The sequence below is a fragment of the Vespula pensylvanica genome, chromosome 12 (assembly GCF_014466175.1).
Source record: "Vespula pensylvanica isolate Volc-1 chromosome 12, ASM1446617v1, whole genome shotgun sequence".
NCBI lineage: Eukaryota > Metazoa > Arthropoda > Insecta > Hymenoptera > Vespidae > Vespula > Vespula pensylvanica.
The window spans coordinates 718,169-729,136 of NC_057696.1; the positions used below are offsets into that span (position 1 = coordinate 718,169).

Genomic DNA, 10,968 nt, shown 5'->3' on the forward strand with positions numbered 1-10,968 from the left:
CTTTCACGATAATGTATCCGTCATGTTATAATCTAATAACGAGCATCTTTTACAAATCGTTTATTTATGTTAACAATACAAATGATATTGTATCGCACAGTACGTTAGTCGAAACATATGTTACAGTTTATTATAAATTCTAGATTATATATCTGGGTGACTGAAAGGAAAGCTCCTAATCTTATGCGAATATAAGCGCCCTCGGAGCTTTCGATAGAAATACTCGAAATGTTCCTTAGCAGTTTCCTTGGTAATAATGATTTTACAACGAGTTAAACTGTAAATATATTTGATTATTTTCTCGTATACAAAAACATTTCGATGATCCTCCTTCGTTGTTATAATAATAACATTAGTTCGCTAAGATAAGAAATCGTATCTCTCTCTCTCTCTCTCTCTCTCTCTCTTTCTTTTTTTCTTTTAACATATTTTTTTTATCGTACGATGATGACTCGAATCATTACGTACCATCGTATATAATAATATTCACGAATTTCTGGTCCTTTAGGAAAACTTAACGTAAAGATTAATTCTCATTAAAGTATAACATTCATTTGATCAAGCCTTTGATACTTTTCGGAAGATTCGGTATAGAACCTTTACTCGCACTGGAAGCCGTAGGTCTCATGAAACTATGATTTTTCGTGCCGGCACGAGGTTGTAATAATCGGCTCTTGGCGGGTGCAACCTTTTCAGCACCAGGTTGACAAGATACCGTTGATTGTTGTCCGATGCTACTGCCACTGCTACTGCTACGAGAAGCGATCGTTCGAGGTTTGTTCGCCTGCTTTGAGATCGTATCGACTATAGCCTATAAATCATAATTATCTCATATATAATTTTGACACAAGGTATCTAATTAGATTTTTCTACTTACATTATTCGTCTTTCTAACGTTCCTTGCTACAGGACCAACGCTGCTACCACTGCTACTACTCCTACTGGCAGGAATCCTAGTTACGGCTATTCGTGGATTGGCTCGTCTCTTATCGTTGTCCTTCTTTACAGTTGGCGGTAGGGGTGTGTTCGAAGGGCTACTTTTCCTGAGGTCATTGGTCAACGCACGAATTGCGGACGTATAGCTACGAAGATGAGCATGAGAGGGTGCCAAATTTCTTACGGTATTAACGGAGGTAGCACTGTTCAAAGAACTTCTAGAGCTACGAAGACTGCTACGAGAACCAGAACGTTCAACTTCGTTTCTAGCATTCGACGCCATTACAGTAGGATTTCTTTTCAATGATTCGACTTTCCTATTATTTTCACGTTTCATATTAGCCGTACGTTTTGGTAGGAAACTCTTTTCGTTGTTCGTCGCTCTAACTGGGACAGTAGTCTTTGCGAATACAGTTTTGGCTGGTTCCTTTATGATATGTCGTACATCCACGTCTTCTTCTTCTTCGTCGTTGGGTCGACATTGAGTTACGATCGTCCCGGCATAACGTAATTCAGCTGGGGAATATCGCGTAGAGTCGTGAGCGTCAGTTTCATAATTCCCTGATGACGTTTCCTGACTCAAAGATTCAGAAACTAGGCTTTGAGTCTCCTCGAATCCTTCGTCGTTCAATTCTTGATCTCTACCCTTTACAGAAGTACCCAAAGACAAGGGTGATGCATTCGTGACATTTATGTCAGGAATAAACCTATTTCTAAACATGGAGCTTTGTTTAGGAGGATCTTCCATCGTTTGGATCACCTCGTTGGATACAGTTTTTCGATCGGTATCCACGTTTGAAGAGAGCTCGTTTAGATCCGTTTGATCGATCGTGATCACGTTATCCTCTACGATTTTACGATCTGGTACGGTTTGTTCACAGTTCAAATTCCTCATAGGACCTTGATTGATCTGACTAGGTGGACTACTGGTCACTCGAATAGCTTCCTTTACCTGACTTGGATCTATCATACTTCTGTGACGTTCACGACTACTTACGGCTCTTTCAGCTAAGATCGTCACTGGTTCTCTTGGCCTTGATTCCTGCATCACTGGACTCAAAACTGTATTGGTAACAGCTACCACAGGAGGTGGTTGGCTAACTGGAAGTCGAGAGTTTCTCTGAACGTTCGAACGTGACAAATGTTGAAGATCTTCTCCAGATCGAGCGATCTCAGCCAACGCAGCATCGATCTTCTCGGTCGTTGTTGCTTCCGAACGTTTCAATTTCTCTTGCCAAACTCGAAGCATCGCATCTTCTTCCTGTCCGTCTTCAGCCAACGATAATGTACTCGGTCTTTCCGTTGATTTCTCTTCGAAGATCTGCTGACCCACTGGATCATCTTTTTTCGTATCTTTTTCCGTAGGATCGGACATTTTTTTATATCTCCTTGTTCTCCTCGTAGCCGAGTATCTATCGAAATTTCCTTAAAAAGGAAAAAAAAAAAAAAAGAAAGAAATAAAAAACAATGATTTATCTGTACTAAATATTTCATACCAATCATCCGTCGGTTCTCATTAGAAAGTGATCGTTATTTTGCAAAAATTGGATTTATATTCAGTACGGTCGTAGAATAAAAGTTAATGTATGTTAAAAACAGTTCAGACAGACGATAACGTATACGAAATTATGGTTAGTTAGTTAGATGCAAAGAATAGATAAATCAGTGTCGAAGGAGAGATAATCGAAACGAGTTAACGTACCGGTACCAAGATCAGCATTAACGCTAACAGGTTTCAACGGAACAGTCTTCGATTCTCGACTTTGAAGAGAACTACTGCATCTTTCTCGTTTACAAGGTTCTTTCTCGACCGGTTTAACCTCCTTCGGTGGACTGATAAGTCGTCTGGTTGCCGGTGGTGTCTCAATATTATCCGAATCAATTTCAATCTTGTCGCTGATGTTGCCGTTCTCATCATCGGAATTTTTCTTAGCAAGCTTCGAGAATCTTCTCGTGGTTGGAGTTTGCGAGCTTGTGTAAGGTTGTCGAAGATAAATTGTTAGTTCGTCTTGAGTGTTCGCATTCACCGCCTCGCTGATCTTGTTCTTCTTTCTGTCCTCTTCTCTGATCGCCTATAAGATAGATAACAAAAATATAACGCGTTATCATAGATCGTTTAGCTTCGAACATACACATACACACACACACACGCATATATATATATATATATATATATATAATTTATACGATCGCAAAGTTCTATTACATGACACATAGAATATATTTCAAAGTAATCCTTATAAAGGATAAAATAAGGTAACCGTGTAACATATAATTTTTCTTACATACTTGTAATGGACTAGGAGCAAGGATATTCTCAGTACTGAGTCTGGATCTTAGCCTACGAGAGTAACGTGGGTCAGTCTCTTCCATGTTATTTGGTACGTTCAAACTCGACTTTCGCCAAGGTGATTTGTCTTTCTGCGATGGGTTTGGTTGGGCTTCTGAAAAGAAGTGGAAATACTGGAATATCTCGTGGAACTTGTATTCCAATTGGAATGATTATAATGATAAAAGAAAAATGATTTACCTTCGATGGCTTCCATCGTACGCATTACATCCGTTTTCTCAACGGATGGCCGCCAGTCGTAAACTTCAGAATAACCTTCGTGCATAGAATCGTCTTCAACCAGGGTATTTCTGATGGAGTTCTTGCCTTCACTTTCTGTATATATTACACATATATATATATATATAAATATATGTTTGTATGAATAAGATCGATCGATTACGATATTTAACGAGATTGAATTCAATCAGATTTTATTTTTCAAGTTAATTTACCTGAGTCTTCGAAGGACCTACGGTTTGCTTGACGCAATTGTCTGGCCTTTCTTTGAAGTTCTTCTCCCGCACGATCTTCCTTCTCGTTTTCCGACAGCCAAGCCTCGATCTTTTGCCTCCATGCTTTCCTGTTTGTTTTATATAAATATATCGTTATTTTTATAAGAAAGAAATTCGTTGGAGAGGGAGAGGAAAAAAAAAATAGAAAAATTCATGAAGCAAAAGAACGATCGTCCTACCCTGGCTTTGCTTCTTCTTCTTGTAAAAATGGTTTACTTTCAGCTAAAGGTGATGGCGAACTTGGTCTTTCTCGATCAGCCGAAAAATCGGCGTTCAATAGATCGCCTCTTCGTGTTTGACCGCGTGCTCTTCGTGCCCACGATCGATCTATTTAAAAATTTCGATTGATAAAGCGACTTACATCGTTAATGAAATTGATTATAATTACAAAATTCGAATACGCCCAATTCTGTTTTTAACAAAATATTCGTGTAAAGGAATATCTATGGTAAACATAAGAATGCTTTTAGATCTAGAAAATTATATAATAGATCATGTGAATCGTATCATATTCATTCGATTGAATAATACGATAGATCATATGAAAAGTCGTGTTAAAATCTGTTCATTTTTACGTATAGATCATTTCATAAAGATTCCTCGTGTTATATAAAAACATTTTATATGAGGTAAATTATCATTTGAAAAGAAACATATTTTATTAATTCGTAAACACGAAAATTAAGCAAACTAATATTTGAGTTAAACAATACAAGATTTTATTCTTTGTTATTTTCTAATGATAAACGTATAAGTTTGCATAAGATCAATTTTAAATGAAATTCGATAGAACAATGTGAGGATGAATAATGCGAAAAAAATTTCTTTCTCTTTAAAATTTCGATCGGGACGTATTAAATCAAAACAAATCGTGTGAAAAGTAGAATGAAATACTTCTTCTGATTCGGGTTAAATCGAAATCGTGCGAAAAGAATTGGCATAGAAATAGAATTGTGGATTGTAATTAATAATTACGTAGATTAACATTATCGATAAAATTCATAGAATAACACAAAATTCAAATAACAAGGATATTTTTTTAAGAAAAAGAATTGAATATAGATTAATAAGGAAAAAACAAAACAAAAACAAAAAAGATAAAATAAAATAGAATAAAATTGAAAGTTAAAAAAAAAAAAGAAAAAGAACAACACAAGACATAAATACGTACGTACGAGGATAAAATGAAATAATAATTTGATAATTAAGTGTGGTACCTAAGCTGCCCCATGATTTTCTTTCTCGAGTATTCTCCTGACCCGAAGTTCGGAGAAAATCCATTAAATTACCATCATCGTCTTCGCACGGTATTCGACTCCTTCTTCGACGAAGGGTACCGTTAGGTGTTATATCTGAAACATTAACATTCCAAATTTAATATAAAACAAAGAAAAGGCAAGAAAAGGAAAATGAAAGAAAGAACAAAAAAAAAAGAAAACATAGAACGAAGAAAAAGAAAAGATAAGAAAAGAAAAGAAAAGAAAAGAAATCCTAATAATTTTTATAAATAATAGTTATTAAACCTGGCGAATAAGTATCTTCTTTGGTGGATTGTTCAGGACCTCCGGAACACGAGCCTAATCTTCGTCGTATATTTGGTGAACCGGTAATGGAAACATCGTCGTCCGAGGTAACAACACCGTTTTGTAACCTTTTGATCTGAAATAAATGTCAAAATAAAAGAAAAAAGAAAAAAGATGTGTTATCCAACAATTTCATGTTCATCAACATTAATTTAGATAACAATAATAATAATGTACCTTCGCTTCGCTACGACTGTAACTTCTTTGAGGTAAACCAGTATGGAGATCAAGAAGACCATAATCCATTAAATTACATTCGGATTCAGAATTAGGTGTTTCTGCTTGATTACTCACTGAAAATATTTTGAAATGAAAAGGAACAAATATTTAATATTGCGAATTAATATAACGTTACGTAACGTTTCAGAATTTTCTGTTTTCAATATTTCAATATTTTATTTTTTATTTTTAATGAATATCTTGATATTACTTATTAATGTAGTTATATTATTATAATAATAATAGTTTAATATTAGGATTTGCTTGATAAGTATTGTCGAAATTTTCTACTAAATTTGTAGTATCTTTTTTACTGAACTATAGTACACTATTATGACACTATAATGTATTATTATAATAATAATAATGATAATAATGATAATAATAATAATAATAATAAATTTGTTAACTCGTTATTATTATAATAATAACAAAAAATAATTGAAAATTTCGACATTGATATAATATAAGAATAATATAAAATATAATGCACAATTATAATATAGGAATATAATATACGATTGATAATATCAGAATTTTCTACTGAATTATCTGTCTCAGTATTTTCTATTAAAAATAGTAATATAGAAATTCTATATTTTGAAAATTCTAGCATTTAATACTTATATAGTATATTGTTGTAGGATATAGAAATAAAAATTACTTGAAAATTCTGACATTTTATATAATAGAATAGTATTATACTATAACAATAGTATAGTTTTCTTTTTTTCTTATGTTGGTCAATAAATGTTGGAATTTTTAATAAAAAATACTGACTACAGTATTTCTATAAATAGTGACTACAGTGTTATTTATATGAACACTGAAAATAATTTGAAATTCAATAATTTAGACAACTAATATAAATAATATAATCGAATGTTTGATAAACAACTTACGCAATCTTTTTCTAGCCATTAATTGTTCTTCACGTTGCTTTCGCCTCGCTAATACTTGTTCCTCTTGAATCCTTCGCCTTTCATTCTCCGCGACAGCCTGATTAAATTTTTGACAAAACTGATGGAATACCCTGAAACATTCTTCTATTTTGAAGCTATTAATGTCCTCGCAGAAAAACTCTGCCAATGTTCGTCGAACGTTTTCCAACTCTTCTATGTCTCTTTTCAATTGTGCCATTTCTTGTTCAGCCATCTAAAAATTTTATTACTTGTGATTAAAATATCTAATTATTTCTAGGATCAACGATTATTGTACATATAATATATATATATATATATAATATATTATATATATATTTATATTTATATTTATATTTATATTTATATTTATATTTATATTTATATATATATTATAATTATAATAAATTTACCTGTAGAAATTGTGCCATCTGTTCTTGAATATCTATTTCGGTTGATGGTAATTGAATTTGATTCTTGATCTTCTTGATTTTGGTGTCTAACGTATTGAACTCGTTGTTTAATTGTTCGATCGTCGTTCTGCATTAAAAAAAAAAAAACAAAAAAAAAATACAAAGAAAATAAAAATATAAATTAGTAATAAGACATTCTTAAAATTTACATAACATTTGTATTTATATTCTTTCTTTATTGTTTAACAATATTTACTTTGTTGCTCCTTCCAAAGCACTCATGTCCTTGGCAAAATTCAACAAATCCTTTCGCTTTCTCTCAGCTTGCTGATTTGAAAAAAGAGAAAAAGAAAGAAAGAAGAGAAAGAAATAGTGAAATAGAAGTAAATGAAATTATTGACGATCATTGAGTTTTTTATTATCTTACCAAAGCTACGTAATGTATTAAATTCATTCCTGGTTTGTTCGCACGAATTTCGGTTAATTTTTGTAAGGAAGATAATTTAACTCCAGCTGCGTTTCCTGCATAGCCACCCTGTATATAACGATAAACGCCATCAATCTCCGTAAATAAAATTACGATATAAAATTACGATGATCAACGAGAAAATTTATATCGTTAATTATTAAAATTTACCGAATTTAAAAAGTTTCCAGCAACTAAGACCATGTAAAGAACCTCGTGAAGCGGTTTATTAGTCATGAGATCCTCACCAGCAAGAATCATTGAATTTATACTCGGTTCGAGATAACTCATATTAGCAGCAAATTCTTCTTTCAAAAGCATACACTCGATTCGTAACTTGTAACTAATTAAAATAAAAATAACATTTTTATATAATCTACTTATATGTGTATGTAATAATATGTAAAAGAAAATAATTAATTCCGCGATAATACGTAGATATACAATATCGTGTTGTAATGATTTTATCTCAATATCTTACTTAGGTACTTGAATAAGTTGAAGAAAAAATTTCTCAGCGTTTCCAAGCTTCGATTTGTCACCATCGAAATTTTTCAACATTTCCAATTCGTCAACCTCCGGTAGAATCTTTAACAAACCGCGTAACTTTTCCGCACCGATGTCGTCATGACCGCCATCTTTTATTAATTGAATTATATCTTCGTTCGAACTGAAAAAAAAAAAAAAAAGAAAAAAAAAAATACATAGAGATATATGTACGACTGTTCTTACGTAACAAAATTTTATTCACCGAAATTATTTACCTTCGAAATTGTTTAAGAAATATATTGACGTTCAGACTTCTTTTTCCATCGAGTAAGGCGATCTAAAAGAAAAGAAAAAAGAAAAAAAAAAAAACCAAAATTAATAAAAAGAATAAAAATAAAAAAGTTAAAAAATTAAAAAAAAAATAAATAAATAACGAACAAAAGCGGAAATATCAATCGATTGATCATCTATTAATCATTTTACCTCGGTTGGTTCTCGTCGACGTTTCTCAGCGTCTATGCCTGTTCCATATGTCGAAGAACAAGTTACCGGTGGCATCATCGGTGGTACTTGTTGACAGAACAAACCTTCCATTTCAGCCCAATCTAAATCAGCATTTGGAAGATTCTGATGTTCGTTCGCAACTAACGACCATATATTTCTCTTACCGATAACCTGTCGATCAATAAATAATTAATACGTTTTATTTGATCTTGCGAGAATTTCAAATATTCAAATTTAGTTCCACGCTGAGAAATTTCAATATTCAAATATTAGATTAGTCAATAATCTCGGAAATAATATCGGAATTTTTAATATTTGATATCCAAACAAGAAACCTTAGTATTTTCTATTGAAACTTCCAACATTATTATTGATACAATCCAATACTATATTATTACTATTACACTAGCGTTATTTATTATCGTTGTTATAGTTTTATGAAATATTAAAAATTCCATTACATTTACCTATTTGCCGTGTAACGAAATACTCTCTTATGATAAGAATTTCAAGCAATGAAATATTCTTGAATGCCGATAAACACTAATTTTCTTGTGGGATTTTATTTGTTTCATTAGAATTTTAAGAAAAAAAAAGAAGAAAAAAGAGAAGAAGAAAGAAAAAATACAAAATAAAAGAAAAGAAATATGATCTAATTCTTAACGAGATATTTAGAGAAATGGAAGAAAATATATTTACCTTATGATTAGGAATCTTGTTCCAATTGATGGTTTTCATTTTAGTTTTAGGAGTTGGAGTCTCCTGTTGAGGAAGTAATCTCGCATGATTGTTGGGTACTTCGGGAGTAGGAGCACGAATAACCTGCGGCACGTGCAACGGTGGTGGCAAAGGTGGTTCCATTGGAGCATTCGAGTTAGCCGGAATAATAAAAAGTGGTGGGGGTGGAGGGGGTGGTAATACGAGACCACTGCTAGGGGGTGGATTAGGTGGCGTTGTTACTGACGTATTCGTTGCTGATGTCAACGGTGCAGTCGTATTGCTCACCGGAAGTGACGCTTTTCGAGACGTACCGCACGTCTGATCGTTTCCTCGGCAATGACAGCATAGATTATTCGTCTGTAGAATAGTGTTAGTATGTTTGAGGATATTCTACATCTTACATAATTAATAAAACGTCTCGTCAATCGCTACGTCAATTTAAATTTAATTTATTCGCTAATTATTCCATCGTTCCGACTTTAATCAAATCGTTTTAATCGCTCGCTCGTGAAGAATCATAAAATTGCAATCATTATGAACTTACGAAACGACATTGACGATTCTCGAGAGACATCATCGCGAAATTTTTGGCCCATCTCTCTGACGTAATAGAAACTCGCGTTATTTTAGCGACGACACAATCCAATTGTGCAATCGGCGAAAGTTCGAAAAGACTGAAACGCGGCATGGATAGAAATCGAAAAATCGAAAGAAAAAAAAAAAAAAAAAAGAAAAGTAAAGAAAAAACGAACGTCTCATGGAACGCTTCCTAATAAAAGTTTTAACGATTTATACTGACTTGAAGACTAGGCGATCTCAGTAATTTCGTGGCGTCTTCTCGATTCTCCAATAACGTCGCACGATGGACCAATGTCTCTGCTGTGTCCCACGCTAGATCACTCGCAGCATCTTTTGGATCCAGTCGCAACAGATGCTGGAGGATGCTTAAGAATGGTATTTCCTGTGGGGTGTCTGCGATCTGAAAAGTGTTCTGCGTTCTATCAAAACTTTTCTTTGCACTTTATTTCATGATTAATAAATATTCTTTCTATTTATTAATATATATTATATATATATATATATATATTAATATACGTTATATATTTAATCGATCGTTTTAATCAACTAATAAAATTATTAATTAATTTAAATAAAAATATAAATCATTTTAATAAATATTTAATCGATCGATTCGATTTTAACATTGATATTATCATTATATTTTTAACATTGATTCTATAGTATTTTTATTGAAATTTATCGTATTGACAAATACATTAATATAATATTATTAATACATGTCAAAGACTTACTATATATAAATTATTAAATATATAATAATAATATATTCAATATTTAATAATATTAATAAAATACTGATATCTTTTTTTTTACTATTCATATCATATCATATTGCTAAAAGAAAATATTTGATTTTCGTAAGTTTAAGGAGATGAAAACAGAAGAATTCGTCAAATTCGAAAGATAATAACCATAAATCCAATCAATATTAAATTTACAAAGCATACGAAAATAATTGATAATAGTATCACTAACCTGTCCAAGAATAGCATAAAATATATCAACGTGGGAGGACAAATCGATTTCCGGTGGTCCGTTGTTCGATAATACTTCGTCGCTTTCGCGTTGATCGTCGAAAACATCCAATTGCACTCTGAGATCTGGAGCGTGGCTTTTCCTGTAAGAACAATCGTCATCTTCCTGATCCGTGAACATTTTAAGCCTTTACATTTCGTCGCTCGCGCTATTTCCGACTAAAAGACCGCGTGCTTTCGAACTCGTGTGGCTTTCTTTAGAAATTCGAAATTTCCTACGACCAAGTCACTGTCACTGTGTTTTCTTTCTTTTTTTTT

At 32.6% G+C, this 10,968-nt stretch overlaps 1 protein-coding gene across 1 annotated transcript in view; it reads right to left on the reverse strand.

Annotated features, from left to right (window-relative positions):
- Window positions 1-45: 45 nt before the first annotated feature.
- LOC122633616 overlaps window positions 46-10,968 on the reverse strand; it is a 26,747-nt gene continuing 15,824 nt past the window's right edge. Inside the window, exons 6-26 of the mRNA XM_043821702.1 lie at window positions 10,652-10,793; window positions 9,894-10,073; window positions 9,074-9,451; window positions 8,354-8,545; window positions 8,146-8,207; window positions 7,863-8,051; window positions 7,553-7,724; window positions 7,343-7,450; window positions 7,172-7,242; window positions 6,916-7,042; window positions 6,485-6,737; window positions 5,541-5,656; window positions 5,304-5,439; window positions 4,998-5,132; window positions 3,960-4,107; window positions 3,721-3,848; window positions 3,467-3,601; window positions 3,226-3,380; window positions 2,639-3,008; window positions 878-2,361; window positions 46-811 (exon numbers count right to left, since the gene is read on the reverse strand). Coding sequence (XP_043677637.1) covers window positions 551-811; window positions 878-2,361; window positions 2,639-3,008; window positions 3,226-3,380; window positions 3,467-3,601; window positions 3,721-3,848; window positions 3,960-4,107; window positions 4,998-5,132; window positions 5,304-5,439; window positions 5,541-5,656; window positions 6,485-6,737; window positions 6,916-7,042; window positions 7,172-7,242; window positions 7,343-7,450; window positions 7,553-7,724; window positions 7,863-8,051; window positions 8,146-8,207; window positions 8,354-8,545; window positions 9,074-9,451; window positions 9,894-10,073; window positions 10,652-10,793 — 4,942 coding nt within the window. The 3' untranslated portion in view covers window positions 46-550. The remainder of the gene's footprint in view (window positions 812-877; window positions 2,362-2,638; window positions 3,009-3,225; window positions 3,381-3,466; window positions 3,602-3,720; window positions 3,849-3,959; window positions 4,108-4,997; window positions 5,133-5,303; window positions 5,440-5,540; window positions 5,657-6,484; window positions 6,738-6,915; window positions 7,043-7,171; window positions 7,243-7,342; window positions 7,451-7,552; window positions 7,725-7,862; window positions 8,052-8,145; window positions 8,208-8,353; window positions 8,546-9,073; window positions 9,452-9,893; window positions 10,074-10,651; window positions 10,794-10,968) is intronic.